Source organism: Thamnophis sirtalis, unplaced genomic scaffold (genome assembly GCF_051295495.1).
Source record: "Thamnophis sirtalis isolate CommonGarterSnake01/CBP01778 unplaced genomic scaffold, rThaSir2_p1.2 scaffold_15, whole genome shotgun sequence".
NCBI classification, from domain to species: Eukaryota; Metazoa; Chordata; class Lepidosauria; order Squamata; family Natricidae; genus Thamnophis; species Thamnophis sirtalis.
In genome coordinates this window covers 18015429-18042092 of record NW_028261395.1, presented here as the reverse complement: position 1 = coordinate 18042092, position 26664 = coordinate 18015429, and the positions used below count along the sequence as shown (strand labels likewise).

The following is a 26664-nucleotide window of genomic DNA, read 5'->3' as shown; positions in this document are numbered from 1 at the left end:
CGCTGCATTGTGTGAACTGATTCCTCGGCAATTCAGCCCAACGGCCTGCCTTTTTTTTATTAGATCGAAAACCGGCGGTTTCGCTGGACAAAGCCTGGCCTTCAAGTTGGTTGGTGTCTTCAAACTTGACCACTTGAAGACTTGTGGACTTCAACTCCCAGAATTCTCCAGCCGGCATAATTTACTCTTTTTTAATTCCAGAGAATTCTGGGAGTTGAAGTCCACAAGTCTTCAAGTGGCCGAGTTTGAAGACCTCTGATCTAAGTGGAGAGATTGCAGAGGAAGGGATTACTAGAGAGTAAGTTATGCTGGCTGGAGAATTCTGGGAGTTGAAGTCCACAAATTGCCAAGTTTGGGGACCCCTGAGCTAAAACGTGGTCCCTACCCGCCTCGCTGTCTCTCCCCCCCCTCTGCCCCCCCCCCCCCCCGTTGAGCGTGAAATCTTTTTGCTGGGTGACTTCTTGGGAATTGCGAAAATCCGGAGTGGGGGAAAATGGAAAAGAGGTCCAGTATTGTACTTGTAGGAAGAGATTGGGAGCAAGGTAACTGTGAGCTGTCTGGTTTGAACTGAGGTCTGAAGGAGTGATGTTGCTTTTGACAACTGTTTCCTGTTCTGTAGTTTGGTATGGATTTTGATTTAGGGACCTGAGTCAGAAGCAGAACTTTGGGGAGTTTCCTCCATACATTGACAATATCTCCCTATCCATTGGCAATGTCTGATAGAATTACCTAAGTTCTAGCCATTATTGAGTTGCTAGAACAGTAGCAAAGAAAGGTTTATATTACCTCAGTGATGGATGACTGCTGAAAAAAATGCTAGAACGCATTATAAATTACAGATAGGGAAATAGTTTAAAAATCACATTGTACTGAGTTAACTGTATTGGCTAGTTTTGAACCATGTCGTGACTTATTACAATGTGTTAAATTAATTTCTCAATTCAATTAGATTTGTAGTCTATCCATGAGCTCTACCCATTATTCATTCAAATCTAGTTATATACTATCTTGATTTATTTAAAACAATTGTTGGATATTAAAACTGTCGATTATAGCACGAATTGGACTACTTCGTTACTTTTTGTGAAAAGTAAAATATTCCAATTTTTGTTTTCTTGTCAATCTATTTTAGCTTGTTTTAGGTTGTATGAAATTAGCAAATAGGAGATTGTAGATCCTTGTTTAGGCACATATATTGAAGATTACCCGCATTATTTTGTTATTAATTAGGCATAATAGCATGGTTGGGCCTCTTACACAAAAAGATTTGTTGCTCTCTGATGAGTAGATGGGTTGTTTTATATCATTTGAGTCATATCATTTGAGTCACTAAATGCGATTCAGTAAGGGTTATCAATGCTGACATATTGTTAATATGTACAGATGCTAATAAAAGTTTACTAATTTATGTTTAGTTTAGGAGTTGTATTCTAAAAGGTAAAATGGATATATTCAGCTTACTGGAGACTTGACACTCAAGAAGTTTCTTAATAAATACAAATCTTAAAAGTACTCAAATTTTATAGACTTCTTGTACTGATGCTGGTGTGATACTGCTGTTTTTAAAAATTGAGGGCAATAATTTACATGGGATTACTTTTAATTATGATTCTTTGCTTTATTGAATATTTCAAAGATTTTCTTCTTGTTCCAGATTATTGTTTTATTTATATTTTACTTGTACAAAACTAGAACTCGTCAATTATTTTAGTAATTAAAAATGAATTCATTTCTTGATATTACTAAGTTAAATTTAGTAAATAGAATGAGCGATGTAATTTGAAATCGAATAATCCCTGTACTGAGAAAACTTCATATAGCTCTAGTATATTAAAAAATGTTGCTTTAGTTTCTGGGATATAATAGGAATTCTGTTAGTGCACTGACAGGTCCACTGCCTAAAAAAACTGGTTTTGGGATTGGAGGGGATAAAACTGCTTTTGCTGTTTGTTTCTTTCAGGACTCAAGTTGTTTGGGATTTATGTTTCTTGAGGTTTTTTTTTTCCTTTGCTCCATTTTTTCCTATATATGTTTTACTCTTCTAGAACTTTCGTGAATTTTGCATGAAATTCCCCATTTAGCCCCAAAGTTTGTGATAAGACTTAGGCCCTCCCATGCAGTGTAGCAACAATTTTTCACTTTGGCAAGGATTGCTGAAAGTGTCATTCAGCAATATCTTGAATTTTTTAAAGTTTCCTTTTGTAGGTATTAAAACCTATTAAATGTCTTCATGATGTTCTGCCAGTAGAACTGTATATATGATGATGTATAAAATTTGCTTTTTAGGAATGTGTTTAATAAAACTAATTAACTTAGTTAACTTATTTATATTTCGGAAGGCACAGCTAAGGGATTTGATAAATGTTTATCTTGAATATAGACTGCAAATTTTTAATATGGAATATAAATGGAGTAAATGCTCCTCAAAAAAGAAAAAAAATATCACTATGTGAGACAATTGAAACAAGATGTAATTTGCTTACAAGAAATATGACAAAAGATGTGAAGTATTTGATCTATAAAACTATGAGCAAAGAATTTATATCAGTGGGTTTAAAAGATTAATAGAGTAATTTTGTACATTAATCCACAATTAAAACTGAAATTATTATTTACTGTAATAATTCAGTAGATAAAATGTTAATTGAGGTTGAAATGCAACAGATTAAATCTTTAATTATTAAATAATTGTTGCTGTTTATGTTCCAGATGAGCATAAAATGAAGTTCTTTAATCATTTCATGGACCAATTGATTACTTTTTATATGAGAACTGGTGCATGATGGGGTATTGGAATAGAGTAGTTCCACAATTTGATAAAACCTCAAATAAATAAACTTAATCAAGACAAAATACCTAAGTCTTTTTAATATGTTGGACAATCTAGCTTGTGGATATTTGGAGACAGAGGTATAGTACTCCAGAGAATACACTTTTTTTCAGAATGCCTGGTATCTTTTTCAAGAATTGATATAATATGAATTTCTAAGAATCTTTAAATAAGATCTCTAGGATGGGAATTTTATCTAGAACTTTTTCTCACTACAATCTGATCAGTTTGATGCTTAAGCAAAAATCTTAAGCATCTTGTTAAAATTTTAAGGTCCCCATAGGCCTTGGGCTTTCTTCCTACCTAGCCACTCACCTATCCTGAATGAGACTGGCTGCAGCACACACTGCTTGCAGGCATTTGACTCCTTTCTGAGAAGCCTAGCTGGCTGATGCCTCTGGTGTAGGTAAGGGAGTTGTAGCACTCCTACAGTTGTAAGCACTAACCGCTGCAACTATCAGATATTCAGGCATGGATCATGTCCCCTGCACATGCCCTGCCCCCCCGCACATGCCCCGTGACCCCCACGTACAGGTGCCCCCACGCACATGCATGGCAGAGATCCAACAACCAGCTGGCTGTCAGGAGGCGCATGTGCATGTGCGGCAGAGCTGAACTGGGGTGACGGCTTGTGTGCATTCAGACTGCTCTGGTGCAATTCAGATCATTGCTACTGTCCCTAAAAATGTCTTTTCTAATTATTTGATCAAATGTGGGGAATATGCCTTTTGGATGGAATAGTAACTTGATGTCTCTGTTTTAGGACTACCAGGATTGTAGATAAGAATATTTACACTGTACAAGGTGAAATCAATACAGTAATAGGAGCCATAAAACGCAGTGCAAGATGGAGTACTCATGTACGTTTGGTAAGTTACTAGAAATGGAAGAATTGTATTAATTAAATCCAAATTTGTATAATAGAATTTATCTTTCATTGTTAAGTATTTAAGAGAAATTACAATAATTAATAATCCCATGTTAATATTTGCAATTTTAATCTTTTGTGTTGGACCCAGTAACTTGAAATGATTTCAGAAGAATCACAAATTGACAACAAGCCCAAAGGGAATGATAATCAAACATTTATTAATTCTACATAAGAGGTTAAAATAAAAGTCCAGTGATGAACTTGAAAATCTGGTAAATTAAATCCACCATTCTCATAAAGCAACCTCATTGCTTATGGAAACCAAGGGGTCTTATCAATCTGTGCAACATACCTAATAGGAATTAGCATTGGAATTCTTCTTGAAATGCATCATTCTACAAGTTAATTTGACTACATTAATCTTGAGATTCAAAGGCAGTTTTAATCAATTTATACCCAGTGCAGTTTCATCTATGCCTTCAGATATATTTTATTCAGTGTATTTTAGGCAAAATAGCATCCCAAGTATTTTTTACAATCCAAGCTAATTATAAATCCCAATTTTTGATAGTAATCTGTAGTTATTTTAGCTATTTTTCTTTCAGTATATCCTAAATATAAGATTCATTTATTTATACAGTGCATTCAGAAAGTATTCAGGTCCCCTTCACTTTTGTCAATTTTGTTACACTGCAGTCTGATTCTACAGTTGTTGAAATTCATTTTTCCCCCTCATTAATCTACATTCAGTACCCTATAATGACAAAGTGAAAATAGAATTTTAGAAATGTCTATAAATTTGTTGAAAAGAAAAAAAACCTGAAATATCACATTGGCATAAATATTCAGACCCTTTACCAACAACACATGAAAATTAGTTCTGTGCTTCCCATTTCTCTTGATTATTGCTAACATGTTTCTATACTTTGAATGGAGTTGACCTGTGGTAAGTTAAATTGATTGGACCTTATTTTGAAATATACACACCTCTCTATAGAAGTCCTCACATTTGACAATACATAGTGCAGCAAACCAAAAGCCATGAGGTCAAAGAAACTGCCTGCAGAACTCACAGACAGAATTATTGTAAGGCACAGATCTGGGAAAGGTACAGTAAAAATTTTTGTTGCACTGAAAGTTCAGCAAAGTTCAATTATGGAGGCACAGTGGCCTCCCTAATTCTCAAATGGAAAAAGTTTGGCACAACTAGGACTCTTCCAAGAGCTGGTGGCGCCATCAAACATAGCAATTGGAGGAGAAGGGCCATAGTAAGAGAGGTAACCAAGACTCCTGGGGAACTGCTCTTCTGGTTTCTGCTGCTCCCACATGTCCGTGCCGGGGAGCACTGTTCCCTCTAAGGTGCGCGCCTGCGCGGCCGCGCACATGGCAAGAAACCCCCGCGCAGCAGTTTCTAACTGCCGCGCAGAGATTTCTTTCAAAGCAAACGTGGGGAAGTCCTTTGCAGGCGGCTAGAACTGGCCGCCTGCAAAGGACCTCCCCAAACTTGTTTCAGCGGCAGCTCTCAGCCTACGGCGGCAGCGTCACGCAGGCTGTGGAAGGAGGGGGAGGAGGAGGGAACCAAAGAGAGGCTTTTACCGGGTCTGCGCCCCACAGCCAGGACCGTCTTGCACCTCAAGCCGCGTTTCTTCCTGCAAAGGCCTTCTGGCGTCAAGCGGAACTCTCGGGTTGCCCGAAGGGCTTTGCAGGAAGAAACGCGGCTTGAGGCGCAAGGACGGTCCTGGCTGTGGGGCGCAGACCCGGTAAAAGCCTCTCTTTGGTTTCCTTCTCCTCCTCCTCCTTCCACAGCCTGCGTGACGCTGCCGCCGTAGGCTGAGAGCTGCCGCTGCCGCTGCTGCACAACTGAGGGAGGGAGAGCGAAAGCAGAGGTAGCCTCAAATTTAATTTAAATTCTTTAAAAGAATTTTTGGATTTCTCCTCACCAAACCTTTAAGACTGAAAGTTTTTCCTTACATGAACTTGAGCTAATATACTTAATATGAGAAAGGTGCAGCAATTAACACTGCTTTTTAAAAAGAACAATATTTCTCAATTGTTTATCTGTATGAAGTCTGCCTATCTTAAGTTCCTACTATACAAAAGGTATTACCTTCTAAGGCAACCTGTATACAATACATTAGTGGCCAATGTTACATTGCTCCTAATGACAAAATTAGAGCTGTGTTAAGCTTATGAAAAAAATCCCAAATGAATAAAATCATTATTAAGACCCAATGAAAAAATTACAAAAATTATGCATAAACTTTCATGTTCCCCAAATTTCCAATCCAAAACTTAACCCAGATTCTTCAGACATAGATTTGTAATTCAGAGTCAGACTCGATTATTAGAATGAATGCATTAATCAGGGTGAATAATGTTGGTGAAATCTCATCTAACCTTCCATAATAATAACATACATACACAAATAGCTGACAGCCACATCTCTGAAACACTATTAAATCTGAACTAAATGTTTATCTAGAACTCAAATAAATAGCTGCTTTTTGGTTTTATTTTTTTTAATATTTATCAGTCTCTCTTTTATTCCATACTTCTGGTTGAAAGACTGTTCTATGTCATGCTAAACAAATGCATATTCTAGTGGCGGTGGGGGCTCGTTGGCATCTTCAGCAGCAGCCCTGTCTCCTGTGAAAAAAAACGAAGATGGAGCAGATACACGCAGATGACGTTGCTGCAACATGACTGGAGGAGGAATTCTGGGAGTTGAAGTCCACAAGGCTTAAAGCTGTCAGGTTTGAAGACTCCTGGGTTTTTTTTTCCTAAAGGGTTAGGGGTGAAAAGGTCTTGTAACTTGACAGCTTTAAGACTTGCGTGCTTCAATGCCAGAGTTTCTGAGCCAACATTTTGGTTGCTAAGCAGGACCGTTGTTAAGTGATACTGATATTATATAACACTTTTAATTAAGCGGGTACCTTGAATAAACATAACTTTGAGTTTCAAATAACATTGATTTCGTTGTTGTCTTAGGTGACATCTGTGAAAAAAATTCAGGTGCTCAGGCATGAAAATGTGCCGCTCAAACACTATACTTTTCCGCTCACACTGAAAAAAAATTAGAGGGAACATTGCCGGGGAGCTGCTCTTCCGATTTCTTGAAAGCCCACTTGGAGTTCGCAAAAAAGCACCTGAGGAACTCTCCGATAGTGAGGAACAAACTAAGCCCACTTTCATGTGTTTTTTACTGAGGAGAGGCTTCCATCTAGCCACTGTGCCATAAAGCCCAGATTGATGGAGGGCTACTATGATAGTTGTCCTTTAGAAACTATCCCATCTCCACACAGTATCACTGGAGATCAGTCAGAGTGATCCTTGAGGTCTTGGTTACCTCTCTTCTCCCCCGATTGTTCAGTTTGACAGGGCAACCAGCTTTTGGAAGAGTCCTGCTTGTGCCAAACTACTTTTGTTTGAGAATTATGGAGGCCACTGTGCTGTTAGGAATTTTCAGTGCAGCAGAAATTTTATTGTAGCTTTTCCCAGATCTGTGCCTTGCAATAATCCTGTCTTTGAGCTCCGCAGGCAGTGTCAGGTGGCCGCCCCAGTTCTGTTTAGAGAAAAAAATATGGTCTCTGCATCGATTATAGATCTCTGAACACTGTTTGCATGGAAAATATGTACTCCCTTCCCCTCATGAAGGATATGCTAGCCCATTTGGCAAAGGGGAGGATTTTCACAAAGTTGGTCTTACTACCGCATTAGAATCAGAAAAAGGGATTAAGTGGAAAACTTTCTTTGATCTCATGGGTTTTGGTCTGCTACAGTGTGCATTGTCAGCTGTGATGCCTTCTATAGAGAGATATGTGCCTTTCCAAATCCTGTCCAATCAATTTAATTTACCACAGGTGGACTCCAATTAAGGTGTCAAAACATGTCAACAGTGATCAAGAGAAATAGGAGGCTTCTGAGCTAAATTTCATATGTTGTTGCAAAGGGTCTGAATACTTAGGCCAATGTGATATTTCAGGTTTTTCTTTTCAATAAATTTATAGATATTTCTAAAATTCTGTTTTCACTTTGTCATTATGGGGTACTGAATGTAGATTCATGAGAAAAAAATGAATTTCAACAACCGAATAATCAAACTGCAGCATAACAAAATTGACAAAAGTGAAGGAGGTCTGAATGCAATGTAGGTTTTATGTAGCTATTCAACTGAAACAGTATGACTTCACACAACCTCAGTAACCTGAGGTGTTGTTAAAGTTGTCCAAAATACCCTTAGTATGTCAGAATGTAGCATATTATAACTTTTTTCCTATATTACAACTTTTTCTACTTACTAATAAAATTAAGACAATATTTTGTTGTGTAAAATAATGGCAGTGTAAAAATGCAATTCTTCTAAGAGATATTAAGGTTCCAGGCTAAAATATAATTATCCTCAGACTAACAACAAGCACTAACTACAACTATGTAGTGGCATGAGCATATGAGTTAGCTATTATAGAAAGTACGTGTGGACTGGAATAACAGAGTTGGAGGGGACCTTGGAAGTCTTTTAGTCCAGCCCTCTGCATAGGCAGGAAACGCTACACCACTTCAGACAAGTGGTTATCCAACATCATCTTAAAAACTCCAGTGCTGGAGCATTCACAACTTCTGGAGGCAAGTTGTTCCACTGATTAATTGTTCTGTCAGGAAATTTCTCCTCAGCTCTAAGTTGCTTCTCTCCTTGATTAGTTTCCACATTGCTTCTTGTTCTACCCTCAGGTGTTTTGGAGAATAGTTTGACTTCCTCTTCTTTGTGGCAACCCCTGAGATATTGGAACACTGCTATCATGTCTCCTCTAGTCCTTCTTTACATTAAAGTAGACATGCCCAGTTTCTGCAACTGTTCTTCGTATGTTTTAGCCTCCATCTCCTAACCATCTTTGTTGCTCTTCTCTGCACTCTTTCTAGGGTCTCCACATTTTTTTTACATCGTGGTGGCCAAAACTGAATGCAGTATTCCAAGTGTGGCCTTACCAACGCATTATAAAGTGGTATTAACACTTGATGTGATGTTGATTCTATCCCTCTGTTTATGCAGCCTAGAACTGTGTTGGCTTTTTTGGCAGCTGCAGCACACTGCTGGCTCATATTTAAATGGTTGTCCACTAGGACTCCATGATCCCTCTCACAGTTACTACTATTGAGCAAGGTACCACATACCTTTGCCTTTTGTTTTTCTTGAGTTGTTTTCTCCTTGAAGATTCCAACTATGGAATCCTTCCCAAGCTCTCTCTCTTAAGTTTATTGAAATTAGCTCTCTTAAAGTCCAAGACTCTAGTTTGACTTTGTTCTACTACTTGTGTTTGTATAATGTTGAATTCCAGTATTACATGATCACTTGCCCCCAAGGTTCCTGTAGCTTCAACACCTTCTATCATTTCCTCTCTGTTAGTGAGAATTAAGTCCAATATGGCTGATCCCCTTGTTCCCTTCTCTACTTTTTGGGAAACAAAGTTGTCTTGATAGGTTTGTTAGGAACCTGTTGGATCTTCCCCTTGGTGCAGAGTTTGTTTCCCAGTTGATGTCAGGGTAGTTAAAATCCCCCATTACTATTGTGGTGTGCTTCCTACATACCTTAGTTAGCTGACTAGCAAAAAGTTCATCTACTTCCTCTGTTTGGTTGGGTGATCTATAGTATAGACCCGTGATGGTGAACCTATGGCATGCATGCCAGAGGTGGCACGCAGAGCCCTATTTGTGGGCATGCGTGCCGTTGCCAGCTGCTCTTCTACTTTTTGGCACCCACATGTGTGCTGGCCAGCTAGTCTTCACGGGTGCTGGAGCACCAGAAAACAGCCAAAAATGGCCTGAATACAGCCTGAAAAAAAGGCATGTGTGCGCCATCCAGCTGGTTTTCAGGTTTCCAGTGCTCCGATGCATGCAAAGATCAGCTGGCTGGCACACACATGCACACTAGCCAGCTGGTCTTTGGGTTTCGGTGTAGTTATTTCTTATATATAGTGCAACTCCACCTCCTCTTTTATTTGGTCTATTTCTTTTAAATAATTTAAATCCTTCTAGCTGTATGTTCCATTTGTGGGTTTCGTCCCACCAAGTTTCTGTAATAGCAATGATATATCTGCCACATTTACTTGAATTTCTAATTCACCCTATTTATTCCTCATACTCTGTGCATTGGTGTATAGACATTTGAGTCCATTTTGAGTGACCCTGTGTTTACTGCCTATATAATGTTGTGCCTGACTGCCCCTACTTTCTTGCCACCTGTTTGACACATGGTATGGCACTCATGATTAAATACTTGGTTTTGCTTGACAGCAGGGGTGATAATCTTACCTGCACAAACATCTATGTTACATGCACTGATACCCCTATGAATTTTAGATTGCTGGGGACAGAAATGTTCTGTATCAATTAATTCTCTGCCCCCGCTGTTCAGTTTAGATGTTTATCCAGAAAATCTGTGAATTTAATTTCTTCCCTTCTGTACTGTAAAGGGCAAGATGTTAATATAGCCATATCATGATTCATATAATGGACATGAATACTGAATGTTATCTTGAATTTTGTATAAGGAGAATGGTTGGACCAGATGACTTATATATGCTTGAGAAATTCTATAGCTCCTCAAAATTTTACAATTTGCTTAAAGGTTACAAAGGAATCAGATGTATATAATTAGGTATTATCTATATCAGGAGTCCCTAACCCCCGGGCCACAGCTCTTTACTGGGCCTGGCTTATTTGTAACTGGGCTGCATGAGTGGCTGGCTGGCGCACATGTGCATGCGCAGCTCAACTTGCATAAGTGGTAGGCTGGAGCATGCACATGCAGTTCAGTTTGCAAAAGTGGTGGGCTTGCGCACACACACAAGTTGAGCTGTGTGTGCACTAGCTGGCCACTCATGCAAGTCGAGCTGTGTATATGCATGCACCAGCCTGCCGCTTGTATGGCCCAGTTCTCTCTCTTACCCGCCTGTACTTCCAAGCCGCGAAGGTTGTGGACTGCTGATCTATATGTTTAACAGTATTAGCAATAGCAATAGCAGTTAGACTTATATACCGCTTCATAGGGCTTTCAGCCCTCTCTTAGCAGTTTACAGAGTCAGCATATTGCCCCCAACAACAATCCGGGTCCTCATTTTACCCACCTCGGAAGGATGGAAGGCTGAGTCAACCCTGAGCCAGTGAGATTTGAACAGCCAAACTGCAGAACTGCAGTCAGCTGAAGTAGCCTGCAGTGCTGCATTTAACCACTGCGCCACCTCGGCTCTGTATTGTTTATAACTGACAGATGTTGGACTGGATTTTTGAAATAGTGTTTTAGATGTTACTTCAGCTGGTAGGCTAGTAAGTTTCCAGCTTTATCACTAGATTCTCTGTATTTTTTCTTAGTTCATTTCAAGAACTATTCCATTTGTGTACTTACCCTAGTTTATTCTTATTTTTATTTATTTCTTTTTTATGTACTAAACCTATGTGCCACTCATCTCACCCAAAGGGACTCTAGGTGGCTTACAATTGTAAAAACCCACACGATAAAACATTAAAGCATTAAAACAAGAAATATTAACAATAAAATTGAGTTAAGATTGACAAGATGGGAAGAAGGGAGCAAGAGACACACTGGAAGAGGTCCATTAACCACTTCCAGAATATTATTGTAGTACAGGGGTGTCAAACTCAAGGCCCGCGATGAGGTCAAATCTGGTCCACGCAGCCATCCTGGAAACTGTAAAGTGCTGGCTCACATCACTTTGGCCTGGCCCATGCCATCATCAACATCCTGACAACTGGCTCATCTGCTTCCGCAGCCCCATCCAGGGCCCCATATGTGGTTGTTCAGTCTCTTGCTCCATTGCGGCAGTGAGCAAGGAGAAGCAGGCTGGCAGCCATGCAGTGTCCTGGACAGGGCTTCTGGAGTTGGTGGCCTGGCTGCGAGGCCCTCAGATAAGCCAGTGGGTGGGGCAGCTCTGCACCCTCTGCCTTGCTTCATCTTCCATCCCCCCCACCTTGCTTTGTGGCTGCTGTACTTTCATCGTCCTGCTCTGTTACGGCTGCAAGCAAGGAGAAGAAGTGGCAAAGAACTAAGGCGAATGAAGTGAGGTGGGAGTAGAGGAAGAAGCAGTGCAGGCCGCCATGGAGAGTATGGTTGGTGCTGCTGCCATGAGGTAGGTGAGAGAGCGAGAGAACAATCTGTTCCATCCTCTCTGTGTGTCTGTGAGAGAGAGAAAGCTGCTTTCGGCACCACTTGGTTTACCGCCCGACCCCCATTGGGATTGACCATTCCCCAAGCCCCGGTGCTGTGAAAGTAAATCCTGGGCACCGCGCTGCAATGGACAGAGGAAAAACACAGCTTTTGTCTGAAAGAGAACGAGGAGCAGGGAGAAGAAAGAGCAGCTGAGTGAAAAGTGCTCTGCCAGCCAGACACTGAAGCACACCATTGCCAGCCCTGGTATAACTCTCTGAAGTTCTCGTTCTCGTTCTCGTTCTCGTTCTCTCTCTCTCTCTCTCTCTCTCTCTCTCTCTCTCTCCCCCTCCCTCCCTCCCTCTCTCCCCCTCTCCCCCCCTCCCTCTGCGTGCATGCGCGCGCACACACGTTGGATCAGATCGCTCTCTTGTGCTCTCTCTTTCTCTGGTGCAGTGGTGGTACTTCAGTGCCTGGCTGGTGGGGCACTTCTCACTCAGCTGTGCTTTTTGTCTGTCCATTGTAGCGCAGTGCCCGGGATTTACTTTGACAGTGGCTTGAGGGATATTCGATCACCATTCATGGTGCAGCAACAAAGGTGGAAGGCAATCTCTCCCACCAATCCCCACCACCACCAATCCCCCCCTCCACCCCCCCACCAGACCACCTGTTGGGGGTGGGATAGGAAACTGAGTGGTGCCGAAAGCAGCTGAAGGGACACCAGCTGTAGCTGCCTCATCCCCTGCCTCACCTCATCTCAACCCGCGGGATGAGCCTCCCACTCCCTGACCCACCTACTAGAGACCGTTGGATTTTCTCCCCAATCCCGTCCGGCCCCCACAGGCACCACCCATATGAACACCACCCATGGGAACAATATCAAGCTGCCCACATCCCTGGGCCACACCCTATCAGTTGCGACTACCCCACCCATGCCCTTGCTTCCCCCCCCCCCCCCGGCCCTAGGAGGACAACCACAATGCTGATCTAGCCCGCAGTGAAATCGAGTTTGACACCCCTGGACTATGGTAAAAAAATAGTTCAGACCTTCCAACTTCTCATGAAAAGAAAAGGTCTCGTGATGTTGGAAGGCCTGAACTATTTTTTTACCTTAGTTCCACAGACTACTTTTGTTATCCTGCACATGGTGGCGGCGGCGGCGGCAGCAAACAGCCTGTGTGCATGAGTGCCTGCCTCCTATGCATGCATCCGCCCGCTGGAATGGCATGAGTCAGGCTGAAGTGACGCAGGCTGGTCCTTTACAGTTTCCAAGATGGCTGTGCAGGCTGGATCTGATCTCACTGCGGGCGGGAAATGGCCTGCAGACCTTGAGTTTGACAACCCTGCTCTAGAATAATAAGTCTAGATTTCTGAAGCAAAAGTTGTCATGCATCCACAAATGTATGCCTTAAAAGAGTTCCGAACAGGTGATAAACATAGATTTCTTTCATTTAAAAAAAGTGTTTTAATATTACACAAATGAAATTTAATTTATTAATTCAAATGTTAGAGTTAATTGAGTTTTCAGATTTCAATTTAGCAGTCACTAGAGCATGATCTGATATTCCTTTGGACCAGTAGAAAACACTATCACTTGATCATCAGATTTTATTGGACCTTAGATTCTTGACCAAATTAAGTGCTCAGCAGATATCAGGATAATTGAAATCTCTCATTATTCCAGTTATATGCCTCCAAAGGACTAATGGGATGCAGGAAGACGTCATTTATATTTTTGCTTGCTCATATAGTCTGTGAAAAAGAAACCCTCACCTCAGGGGTGAAATTCAGCAGGTTCTGACAGGTTCTGGAGAACTGGTAGTGGAAATTTTGAGTAGTTCAGAGAACTGGCAAATACCACCTATGGCTGGCCCCAGAGTTGGGTGGGAACGGAGATTTTGCAATATCCTTCCCCCAGGAGTGGCGGGGTGTGTGTGAAATGGAGATTTTGCAGTATCGTCCCCCTGCCATGCCCACCAAGCCACGCCTACAGAACCGTTAGGGAAAAAAATTGAATTTCACCACTGCCTCACCTGAATGTATTAGTTTTGTTTCTCTTTTTATTCTTAGCTAAACACTTTTGACAAGATTTTCATGGTCCAATTGTTAAATTTCTGTGCACATGCGTGTTTTCTTTAGGAATGTAATATCCTTTCTTTTGGATATGTTTGTTTTGAATACATTGTTGTCATCCATGTTTTCATCCCAACAAGTCTAGCGATGGCTAATGCATCACTTTGTTTCCCTGGATTAGGATCTCTAGTTGACCCTGTCTGTTTCCCATGCTCTATTCAAGTGTATTGTTCTGTAGTGTAGAAACATCTGAAGTTTAAAGTTGTATCATATATTGTCCTCTCCTACAAAAAACATTTTCTTCAAAAATAAGAACAGCAAATTGCTAATATTCAGAAAAAAAATGGTTTTATAGTCATACCTTTGTATAATGTGCCATTGAAGAGATTAAAATCTTCATTTTCTCTTTTGAGGATTTAGCTTTAAATATATAACAATATATTCATATGTTTAGGATGAAGAACGTGATCCCCTATTGCACAGCTTCAGTGTTTTGAAAGAAGTTTTGAACAATGTAACTGGTAAGTCCTAAAATTAAAAATAATACTGTGAAGTAGGATGTATGTGCAGTGCAGATACTCAGGGAAAATAATCCTAATATAAGAATATCTCCTCTCATCTTGTGAAAAAGCAGATTTTGAGAGAAAAAAGATTATTCACAATTGTTTTATTGGATTTTGATAAGTTTTATGTAAGATGGTTATCTTTCATTTACAATGGTGTTTTGCTTTGTGGCAAGTCAGCTTCCCATTAAAAAAAAGTTTAAACATATTTTGAAGAATATATAAATATTGATGGAGTAGATAAATTGCCAAGCAACTAGCGAGGTATATACAAGCATACATTGACCCTCTGGGTGGTACAAATGAGGACTCCAGGCCTCAGATAATTGGTAGAGCATATAGATCAGTCATTAAATCACCATTCTCTGTCTTCTTTTTTAATATTGCAAATCCACTCTTCTCAGAGAACCCTTTCTGCAAATTCATTGAGCTTATCAAAATAGTCAACATGAACAGTTTGTAGGAAAAGTTATCACACAAGCTTATTTATATAATTGGAAAATACAGTACAAAGTAACTGTGTGGAAACAGAGTGCAATATTTTTATTTTCATAAAGCTTTGTCACCAAAAATAGTTGTTTTCTATTCTAAGGTACTTCTAACGTACTGCCATTAAATACTGTTTGCTCTCAGTCACCACAAGCAAATACTTAATTCCAACACTTAAAATCTATAGGGTCACTAGGAGTTGACATATAATCCATTCCAACATCACAAATGTGCAGGGCTTTCTCCTCAAGAGTCCCTCATATTATTTTCCAATCTATTAAAAAAAAAAAATGTACCCCTGCAGCAGATAAAAGGCAGACAGCAGTGTCAACTCAGACACCCGTTCTCCAAGGCTGTGGCAGAAGCAAAACCCCCAAAACAGCATGATGGAGACCTCAGTGCCTCTGAGCATATCTAAATTGTCATGTACTGTGGTGCTTTTCTCCCACCCTGATTGAAGGAAGCGAGGCTCAGTTACAAGGGAAAAAACACAATCTGTTTTGAGATGAGTTGAATTTTTTTTTAAATGAATGCTTCCTCCTATTGGAGGAGTCTGCCATGGAACCCTCCCTTCCCTGGCACCTCAAAGCAATGACACCCCGCTTCCTTGGAGAAGCTTCACTTCCCGATTCAGCCAATCGCACAGAATGCCAGTCATGGCTGCAAGTGCCCTCAGTTCCGCGTCCTTTTCCCCATCCCGTCACCATGGCAACCAGCCCTTTTGCACCAGCATAGCTAAAATGATATGGTGGAGTGTGGCCTGTCAATGCGGTTTGTGGGTGTGAGCACGCGCACTTTAGAAACTTCAATATAGCACCCCATCCCACCCTCGGGATTGTTTCAAATCGCTTTAGGAAAGTTGGTGGCGATTTTTATCACGAGATTCCTTTTAACTTACGTTTAATCCTGCAGTTCCCTCCCTTGCCTCCTTTGCTTTGAAAAGTTGCTTTCCATCTCCTTGGCTTTTGAAATCCAGCATCCATCAACTGCTCGGGCTAGGCAGCCGGAGAAGCGGTGCTGAATTTCAAAAGCCAAGGAGGTCAGTGCTACAAGGAGAAGAAGTGCCTGGAAGCCATCAGCAAGAGGCCTGGGAGGAGATGGGGTGAGGCATATTCAGCCAGCATTCAGTGGCAAGCAGGAAATGGCAGGAAATAGCACGAGCGAAGGAAAGCCACACAAGACTGGGCGCGCTTGGTGGCAGGAGGAGGTGCAGCTTGATGGCTGTTTTGTTCGCCACTGACAGAGCGACCCGATTGAAGCTGCTACTGAGCCCAATGTAGGGGAGACAATGGGGTTAGTTTCGCCAGGCAAATTATCTTCCCCCCCATCAAAGTGGATCTTGGGTGCTGCACTGCAATGTAGAAATGGGAAATGGAGCAGCTAGCACGAGGGAAGGTGGGGAAGCAGGGAGAAGAGAAGGAAAGCCGTCTCCTTACTTTGTACCGGTCAATCCATTGGCTAGGGTGACCAGACATCCCGCATTTGGCGGGACAGGAACGACTTTTCATCATTTTTCCCGCATCCCGCCTGCTTCTCAAAAAACCCCGCTTTATTTTGGCGCTCGCTGGCTCCCCCGCCAATCATCAACTGCCGCTAGCTCGCTCGTTCCGTTCCGCATCTATTCTATCTACATTAAAAATCTAAGCCAGCCCAGCCTGCCGCTCACTGATTGGCCTGGACTCCAGCCAATCAGTGAGCTGGCTGGGATGGAAAACGCGGCGTGCTTAAAGTTTTCCATCCCAGCCAGCTCACTGATTGGCTGGAGTCTGCTTAGCATGCCGCATGAGTCTCCATTTCATTTCGCCTTCGCGGCCGTTTGCTTTGTTTTGCTGCTTCACTGGTGAGTAAACCGGGAATTAGTAACCTGCGCGGGGTTAGTGAAACAGCTGCCGCCGCTCTCCTCCCCTTCCCTGTGTGGGAGAAAGGCGCCCACTCGCCAAGCGCCGCCGCGCTGGTTCCTTCGCGCCCTTCCCACCCCTTTGCCTCCTCAGAAGAATGGCAGTAGACCTCCACGCAAGAGCGGCGGAGCGAACGAGCGGCCCCGGCCGTCGTTTTAAACAAGGCTCCGCTCGCTGCTCATCCCGCTCCGAGCTGGGAAAGGGGCGCTTTGGCAGGGCTTCCGCAGCGCCCCCAAGGACTGTTGCGCGAAGTCGTCGTCGTCATTGTCGACTGCTGCTGCTGCTGCTGCTGCTACTGCTGCTGAGGGCCTTTAGTAACCTGCGCGGGGTTAGTGAAACAGCTGCCGCCGCCCTCCTCCCCTTCCCTGTGTGTGAGAAAGGCGCCCGCTCGCCAGCCCGTCCCAGCCCGCTCACCCTTGGGCTCCGGGGGCAGCACCTTCCCAGCTCTGCTGCTGCCACGCTGCTTCCTTCGCGCCCTGTGGAGTTTTCCCTGTGTCTCCCAGGTCGCGCCTGTCCTGTGTGCGAGAAACTCCGCAAGGCGCGAAGGAAGGCGCTGCCCCGGGAGCCCAAGGGTGGGCGGGCGGACTGGCGAGCGGGCGCCTTTTCCTGTGTCCCCCAGGTGTGGTTGGGAGGGAAAAGCGCTTGGCGCGAAGGACTTTCTTCCAACCAGCGGAACCCCCAATCGCCAGGGGCATCAGACTCCAAATCCCATCGCAGGAATCCCCACTCACCAAGATCGTAGGACTCCAAGTCCCATCCCCTCCGCCCGTCCCCGCCAGCGCAGCCCCTGGCGCAATCGGGCTGCGATCGGCGGGCGTCCCTGCTGCAATCCGCGCCGCCCGCCGCATCAGCCGGAATCTAATTCAAGAGATCTTAATCTTGACAGCGTTGTTGGGATCTGCAGGTGAAATTGCTTTAATCAATGGGGTAAAGTCCTTTCTCTCTCCCCCGCCCCCCAGCTCTGATGCGGGCGTAAGGAAAGTCCTCTCTTTCCCCCTCATCAGAGCTCCGGCGAGCGAAAGAAAGAACTTTACCCCACTGATTAAAGTAATTTCTTCACCGCAGATCCCAACAACGCTGTCAAGATTAAGATCTCTTGAATTAGATTCCGCTGATGAGGTGGGCGGTGCAGGGATGACCACCGATTGCAGCCTGGCTGCGCTGGTGGGGACGGGGAGGGTGGGATGGGACTCCCCACTCACCAAGATCGTAGGACTCCAAGTCCCATGCCCTCCGCCCGTCCCCGCCAGCGCAGCCCCTGCCACATCAGCCGGAATCTAATTCAAGAGATCTTAATCTTGACAGCGTTGTTGGGATCTGCGGTGAAGAAATTACTTTAATCGATGGGGTAAAGTTTTTTCTTTCGCTCGCCCGAGCTCTGATGAGGGGGAAAGAGAGGACTTTCCTTACGCCCGCATCAGAGCTGGGGGGGGGGGGGAGAAAGGACTTTACCCCATTGATTAAAGTAATTTCACCCGCAGATCCCAACAACGCTGTCAAGATTAAGATCTCTTAAATTAGATTCCGCTGATGAGGCGGGCGGCGCGGATTGTAGCAGGGATGACCTCTGATTGCAGCCCGGCTGCGCTGGCGGGGACGGGCGGGGTGGGATGGGACTCCCCACTCGCCAAGATCGTAGGACTCCAAGTCCCATCCCCTCCGCCCATCCCCGCCAGCGCAGCCCCTGCCACATCAGCTGAAATCTAATTCAAGAGATCTTAATCTTGACAGCGTTGTTGGGATCTGCGGTGAAGAAATTACTTTAATCGGTGGGGTAAAGTTCTTTCTTTCACTCGCCCGAGCTCTGATGAGGGGGAAAGAGAGGACTTTCCTTAAAGTAATTTCACCCGCAGATCCCAACAACGCTGTCAAGATTAAGATCTCTTGAATTAGATTCCGCTGATGAGGCGGGCGGCACGGATTGTAGCAGGGATGACCTCCGATTGCAGCCCGGCTGCGCTGGCGGGGACGGGCGGGGTGGGATGGGACTCCCCACTCGCCAAGATTGTAGGACTCCAAGTCCCGTCCCCTCCGCCCGTCCCCGCCAGCACAGCCCCTGCCGCATCAGCCGGAATCTAATTCAAGAGATCTTAATCTTGACAGCGTTGTTGGGATCTGCGGGTAAAATTACTTTAATCAATGGGGTAAAGTCCTTTCTCCCCCGCCCCAGCTCTGATGCGGGCGTAAGAAAAGTCCTCTCTTTCCCCCTCATCAGAGCTCGGGCGAGCGAAAGAAAGAACTTTACCACACTGATTAAAGTAATTTCTTCACCGCAGATCCCAACAACGCTGTCAAGATTAAGATCTCTTGAATTAGATTCCGCTGATGTGGCAGGCGGCGCAGATTGTAGCAAGGACGGCCACCGATCGCAGCCCAATTGCGCCAGGGGGTTCCGCTGGTTGGAAGAAAGTCCTTCTTTGCGCCAAGCGCTTTCCCCTCCCAACCGCACCCCTCTCGCGTTCTTTGGCCCACTGGACCAATGGGGGCCCGGGGTAGGTGGAGCCCGGCACGCCTCCCGGGCCGAAAAATTGGAAGGAGCGAAGTTGCGAACGCTCCGAGGAGTGAGTAAAGCGCCGTGCTCGGAGGAAGTAGCGGCACATGATTGGAGCGGGAAGAGGGGCTGAGTTGGGGCATCCTCGGCATCCCCCGGGTGATCTCCGGGCCCCTGCCTTCCCCATCTCCTCTGCTATGGGGAGACGTGCATCATAATGTTGTAAGCCGCCCGGAGTTACCTGTGTGTGAGGTGGGCTGCCCTATGCATTTGCATGTGTGCGCTGGAGAGAGAGTGAAAAAGAGAGGGAGAAATAATTATATTAATTAGATAGATCAGTGTTTCTCCACCTTGGAGACTTGAAAGTGTGTGGACTTCAACTCCCAGAATTCTGGGAGTTGAAGTCCACATACTTTCAAGTCTTCAAGGTGGAGAAACACTGAGATAGATGATAATGAGATGAGGGAGGGAGAGGGAGGGAGGGAGGGAGGGAGGGAGGGAGAGAGAGAGAGAGAGAGAGACAGACAGACAGACAGACAGACCATAACTACATAGACAGATAGGCAGATAGACGGATGGATAGAGAGAAAGAGAGAGAGATAGGTAGGCAGGCAGATAGATGGATGGAGAAAGAGAGGGGGAAAGAGGGAGAGGGATACCATAACTAGATAGACAGATAGGCAGGCAGATAGACAGACGGATGGATGGATGGATAGAGAGAGAGAGGATGTGTATAATTAAGGTGACCAGACGTCCCTAGCGAGGCCGCGGGCTGGGAGTAACCGCCGCGGCCAGCTCCCTCCCCCCCCCCCGGTCAAAGGTGTCCCTCTTTACCAATCTGAAAATCTGGTCACCTTACCATTGGCTGAATGCTGTGCCACGCCACGAAGCTTTCCCCATCCACCACCGCCCAGATGCCCTCGCTTTCTGCAAATTCCCCAAGCGTTTCTTTTCCTACCTGATTTCCAGCTCCATTGCGTTTCTTGCCATCGTGTGCAGGGAAAGAAAAGTTTGTGTGGTGCTAAAAAAAATTTCACACAATCCCAACTTTGTGCAATCCTTTTCTTATGCGAGAAGTTGGAATTGATTGAACATTTTTTTAGTCCCACATAAACTTTCGTTTCCCTGCACAGGGTAGTGAGAAACACAATGGAGCTGGAAATCAGGTAAGCAAAGAAATTCTGGAGCTCAAGCGGCAGCGGCAGCCCCCCCTCCCCCCGTGGAGGGATAGTCCCCCAGAGGCACCGAATTCCAAAGATTCCTCCACTAGGGGTAAAATACGGAAGGGATCCCAACGCTCTGAATTCTTCTTAGCCCAACTCTGGAATTACATGCAGGAGTATGGGGAGGACTTTGCTTCAGAAGCAGCAAAAGTTAGATGCGTCACCATGGCCCTGGAAGGGACCGCAGCTGAATGGATGGTGGGCCTTCATAATGAGGATTCCCCACAGCTAAGGGATTATGATGTGTTTATGATGGCCCTCCGGGCACGTTTCAAAGACCCCCTAGCTAAGTGTATGGCTAGGACCAGGATGAAATCCCTAACCCAGGAGTTTTGCGAGCTGGCTTGCCACATGCGGGTGTGGGCCTTAATGAGGATGTCTACCAACACTGTTTCTCGAGACCTTCAGCACTGGTATGTGTTGGCAGCGGATGTGGAAATTGATCTGGCCAGAAACCGGCACCAGGGGGGCGGCAGCTGGAGCAAGCCTTCCTCCTCTGCCTCAAAAGAGGCCCCTAGAGCTGCCAAAGCCAAGACTGGGTCAACAGCATGCTTCAGATGCAGAAAGGAGGGCACCGAGCTATTGATTGCTTCACCAAGTTTGGCTCTAAACCAACCTCGGCTGGAGGAAAGAGAACAGAGAAGCCCGTAGAAAAAAAAATGTGAAACAGCTCTGAAACTCAATGTGGAAGTCATTGAGTTTACTCTTCCAGTGGACAGTGAAACCAACACTGATGATGGCCCCTTTTTAAGTCATTGGGACCTATGACCATTCCAGTGGAGTTAAAGGTGCCTTCAACTGGTACTCAAGGGAAAATGCTAGCCCTTTTGGACTAGCATGATTAGTGTGATTAGCTCAGAGGTGGTGGAAAAAATGGGACTGAGACTGAGGGCAATGAAAGTGCCCATAGCGTTTTACCAGCTGGGTGGGTCAGTAACTATGGGGGGGGGAGCCCACTTTGTGATAGAACCTGTTGAAATGTGGATGGGGGATCACTGAGAGACTTTGAGTTTTATTGTAGCCCCCGGGATGGAGTGGCCCCTCATACTTGGATTACCCTGGCTACAAAAATGGAACCCTCATGTGAATTGATGGAAGGGGTTGCTGTGCATCTGCCTGCATAAATAAACCCCCTGCATAGATAAAGCCATGAAGGAATTGGCAGCTTCAGTGAGTGAAAGCATTGCTGGGGAGGAGAAAATCCCTAAGGAATATTGGGACCTCTGGGAGGTGTTCAGTGAAAAGGCTTCCGATGTGCTCCCACCCCATCATCCCACGGACTACAGTATAGAAATCCTTCCAGGGGTGAGTCTCTTAAGCCAAAGATTTACTCGATAACCTCATGTGAGCTGGAGGAATTGCAAAAGTTTATTGATAAAAACTTAAAACAGGGGTTCATCAACCAGCTAGGCCATGGGTAGCTGTTTGCTGGTGGTGGTGTTTCAAGAAAAAAAAAGATGGCTCTCTTCGTTTGTCTGTTGACTACAAAAATCTCAATGCCATTTGCATAGAAAATGTTTACCCATTACCCCTCATGAAGGACATGCTCGCTCATCTGGCCAAAGGGAAAATCTTCACTAAGCTAGACTTGAGAGAAGCTTACTACAGAGTTTGAATTAACGAAGGGGACGAGTGGAAAACTGCCTTCAATTCCCCTTTGGGCTGTTTCCAGTTTGGGCTGCTCCCATTCAGGCTGCGGGGGGCACCAGTTGTATTAATGAAGTTGATAAATGAGGTGCTGCATGAGCATGTTTACAAGGTGGTTTTAGTTTCCTGGATGACATTCTTATTTACTCTGAAATCCTGGATGAACATGTGAAAATCATGCGTTCAGTTATGAAAAAACTCAGAGCAGAAACAAACTTTGGCTAATTGGGCCTTTTTTCACCCTCCCCAGGCTCCAGAGACTTTCCTGAAGCCTGGGAGGGCAAAAATGACCTCCCCTGGTCCTCCAGAAGGGCGAAAATCAGGTGGCCGGTGTGCATATGTGTGCCAGAGCTGACGGCTTGTGTGCCAGCAAATATGGCTCCACGTGCCACTTGTGGCACACGTGCCATAGATTCGCCATCACGGACCTATACCATTTTAGATAAGTGACTGTCTAGACCAGTGTTTTTCAACCACTGTGCCATGACACACTAGTGTGCCGTGACATAGTGTAAGGTGTGCCGTGGGAAAATACTTCTCTTAGTAGTCAATATAGGCACAGAGTTAATTTTTTTAAACATTTTCTAATGGTGGTGTGCCTCGTGATTTTTTTCATGAAAAAAGTGTGCCTTTGCACAAAAAAGGTTGAAAAACACTGGTCTAGACTCTTCTTAAAAGCATCCAGTGATGGAGCTTGTTCCACTAGTTAATTGTCCTCACTATTAGGAAGTTTTTTCTTTATCCCAGGTTGCTTCTCTCTTTGATTAGTTTCCAACTATTGTTTCTTGTCCTGCCTTCTGGTGCTTTGGAGAATAATTTGACCTCTTCTTTGTGGCAGCGCCATAAATACTGGAATACTACTCGCATGCCACCCCTAATTCTTCTTTTCTTTAGAATAGCCAAACCCAAATCTTGTGCCGTTCTTGATATGTTTTAGTCTCCAGGCCTTTGATGATCTTAGTTGCTCTTCTCTGAATTTTTTCCAAGGTCTCAACATCTTTTTTGTAGTATGGTGACCACATTTTGACTCCTCCCCCCTTTCCCTGTTGTTTCCTCTGCGCCATTGCAGCCTGACAGGCCTCTGCATAGCTCTCAGCTCATCTCTGCCAGCACACGTCCCCCTTTTACATCCATTCATGCTAGTCTGAGTTTGGTCCCCCTTCCTGATCCTGCCTTCCTGACATAAAATAGATTGTGGTCTACTTTGTCAAATGCCTTACTGAAATCTAAGTATAATATGTCCACAGCATTTAACTGGTCTACTAATCTAGTGACTTTATCAAAGAATGAAATAAGATTGGTTTGGCATGATCTGTTTTTAACAAACCCATGCTGGCTGCTAGTTACAACTTTATTTGCTTCTAGTTGTTTGCAGATCTTTTTTTTTTTTTGATAATCTTTTCCAGAATCTTCCCAGGTATTGATGTTAGATTGATTGGTCTGTAGTTTCCTAGGTCTGTTTTTCCCCTTTCTTGAAGATGGGAACCATATCAGCCCTTTTCCAATCCTCAGGTATTTCCCCTGTGCTGCAGGATTTTTGAAAGATATGATACAATAGTCCTGAGATAACATCTGCCAGCTCCTTCAGAACTCTGGGATGTTATCTGTCAGGTCCTGGTGATTTATATTCGTCAAGGTCAGATAGGTGTTCTCTTACCATTTTCTTTCTTATTTTAATTTTCATTTCTAGTTTGTCTTTTATAGGTTTTTTTTGTACATTGGGCTATAATTTCATTTTGCATGAAGACTGATGCGAAAAATGAGTTAAACAGCTCTGCTTTCTACCTACTGCCTGCTACGTCCATCTTCTCTCTTTAGTGGACCTACTGTTTCCTTGATTTTTTCTTGTTATTAATATGTTGAAAGAAACTTAAAAAAAATCTTTGACTTTTATTGCAAGTTTTTGTTAATACTGAACCTTTGCTTTCCTGACTTCATCTTTGTATGTTCTTGCTATGTGCTGATAGCTTTAGTTAAGTGTTCCTCTTTCCATTTTTTGTACTTGTCCTTTTTGTCTTTCAGTTTGTTGGAGAGATCTTTGTGCACCCATGCTGTTTTTTTCTTGAATTTCTTGTTGTTTTTCAGTGGTATTACGCTGGACTGGATTTTTATAATCATATTTTTCAGAGTTTCCCAAGCTTCTTGAGTGGTTTTCCTTATGCCAGTCTGATTTCAATCCCCCTTCTTGATCCTGCCTTCCTGACACAAAGTAGGTTATGGTCTACTTTGTCAAATGCCTTACAGCATTTCACTAGTCTACTAATTTAGTGACTTTATCAAAGAATGTACTTGTCCTTTTTATCTTTCAGTTTGTTGGAGAGATCTTTGGGCAGCCATGCTGGTTTCTTCTTGAATTTCTTGTTTTTCTTTTTCAGTAGTACACCGTGTGCACAATTGTTAGACAACTGAGTATTTTGACCATATCATCCTTTGTATGCATATTTTACACCTCCAATCTGTATAAACTTAAATGCTTAATGGATATTAGCAGATCAGGTGACATGTATTCATGTAATGAGGGAGGGTGTGGCCTAAGGAGATCAATACCCTATATTAAGGTGTGCATAATTATTAGGCAGCTTATTTTCCTCAGGCAAAATGGGCTAAAAAGATATTTAACTGATTCTGAAAAGTCAAAAATTGTAAAAACTTTGAAAGGGATGCAGCACTCTTGAAATTGGTAAGATATTTGGACATGATCACAGAAGCATCAAACATTTTGTTGCAAATAGTCAACAGAGTTGCAAGAAACATGTTGAGAAAAAAAGATGCACATTAACTGCCTTGAGAGGAATCAAACATGCTACCAGGAACTCAATATCGTCCAGTGCTGTTATAGTCCAAAACTGCAACCTACCTGGAGTGCTTAGAAGAACAAGGTGTTCAGTGCTCAGAGACATAGCCAAAGTAAGGAAAGCTGAAACCTGACCATCACTGAACAGGACACATAAATTAGACACATGAAACGGAAAGACTGGGTAAAGAAATATCTGAAGACAGATTTATTAAAGGTTTTATGGACTGGTGAGATGGGAGTGACTCTTGACGGACCAGATTGATAGGCCTGTGGCTGGATCACTAATGGGCACAGAGCTCCACTTTGACTCAGACACCAGCAAGGTGGAGGAGGGGTTGGTATTATGAAAGATGAGCTAATCGGACCTTTTGGGGGGTTGAAAATCAACTCCCAAACCTATTGCCAGTTTTTAGAAGACACTTTCTTCAAGCAGTGGTACAGGAAAAAGTCTGCATCTTTCAAGAAGACTTTGATTTTTATGCAGGACAATGCTCTATCGTATGCATCGAAGTACTCTACTGTGTGGCTAGCCAGTAAAGACCTTAAAGATGAAAGAATAATGACATGCCCCCACTTCTTCACCTGACCTACACCCTATTGAGAACTTGTGGGCCCTTCTTAAACGGGAGATTTACGATGAAGGAAAACAGTACACCTCTCTAAACAGTGTCTGGAGGCTGTGGTTGCTACACAAAAAGTTGGTCATCAACAGATCAAGAAACTGATAGACTCAGGGAAGGCGGAGCTGACATCATGGCGAAATGACGATACTTCCATAGGCTCTATTGCTAATTTCCCCGTGGCAGTGGGTCCCAACAGACCTAAGTTGCCTTGAAGGGGTGGTGAAGAAGAGAGAAGACTCTTGCAGATCACAAGGAGACAGCTAATTCCTTGTTTTCACCCAGGAAAGCTCTCAATCTGGCAAGAAGGAAAAGATGACCATTGTGTGCCATCCAAGGCTGTAACAGTCCGATCGGGAAAGAATGAAGAGAGATTGAAAGAACAGTGTGGTGACTGGGTGAGAATTTCCTAACTTCTGCCAAAATTGCCCTATTTAAAATTGACTGAGTGATAATGGGACTGAAAAATGGGGGGGGGGGATTTGTTGATCTTCTACCCCCTGAAATAGAGACGAAGAAGCACAAAGCTGAAATAAGAATTTGATTGGAATAAGAATTTTAAACTATTTGGATAACCTGAGGATAAATTATTAAAAGAGGAAAATTGGATTGGCCAACAAGGTGTATATTAATTGGACATCATTGAACTCAAACTCTATTTGGGATTATTAAAACTTGGACTCTGGCTTTTTTTTTTTTTAAAAAAAGGGGGGAAATGGCCCTTGCCAAAGAAGTTTAAGGAGAGTAGAAGAGAAATAGAGCAACAGTGACATCTACTGGCCAGGGGAAAACCATAGGGAAAGTGAAGAAAGTGAAACAAGAAAGTGAGAAATACCTGATCTTGAACATTGTTTCAAGATTGCTGCAAGACTTAGATAAACTGCCTATACCTGGGAATTGTTTATAGAAAAGAAATACAAAGAAAAAGAGTGGCAATAGTGTAAACTATAAACACTGCAAACACTGCAGCTCTTGGACTGGATACAGATTTCTGCAACTGAATA

At 43.7% G+C, this 26664-nt stretch overlaps 1 protein-coding gene across 4 annotated transcripts in view; it reads left to right on the top strand.

Moving 5' to 3' along the window:
- GBF1 (golgi brefeldin A resistant guanine nucleotide exchange factor 1) overlaps positions 1 to 26664 on the top strand; it is a 152359-nt gene that overhangs the window by 449 nt on the left and 125246 nt on the right. For all 4 annotated transcript variants that reach the window (XM_087702642.1, XM_087702641.1, XM_087702640.1 and 1 more), the window contains exons 2-3: positions 3594 to 3699; positions 14387 to 14453. In XM_087702642.1, the coding sequence (XP_087558768.1) occupies positions 3594 to 3699; positions 14387 to 14453 (173 nt within the window). The remainder of the gene's footprint in view (positions 1 to 3593; positions 3700 to 14386; positions 14454 to 26664) is intronic.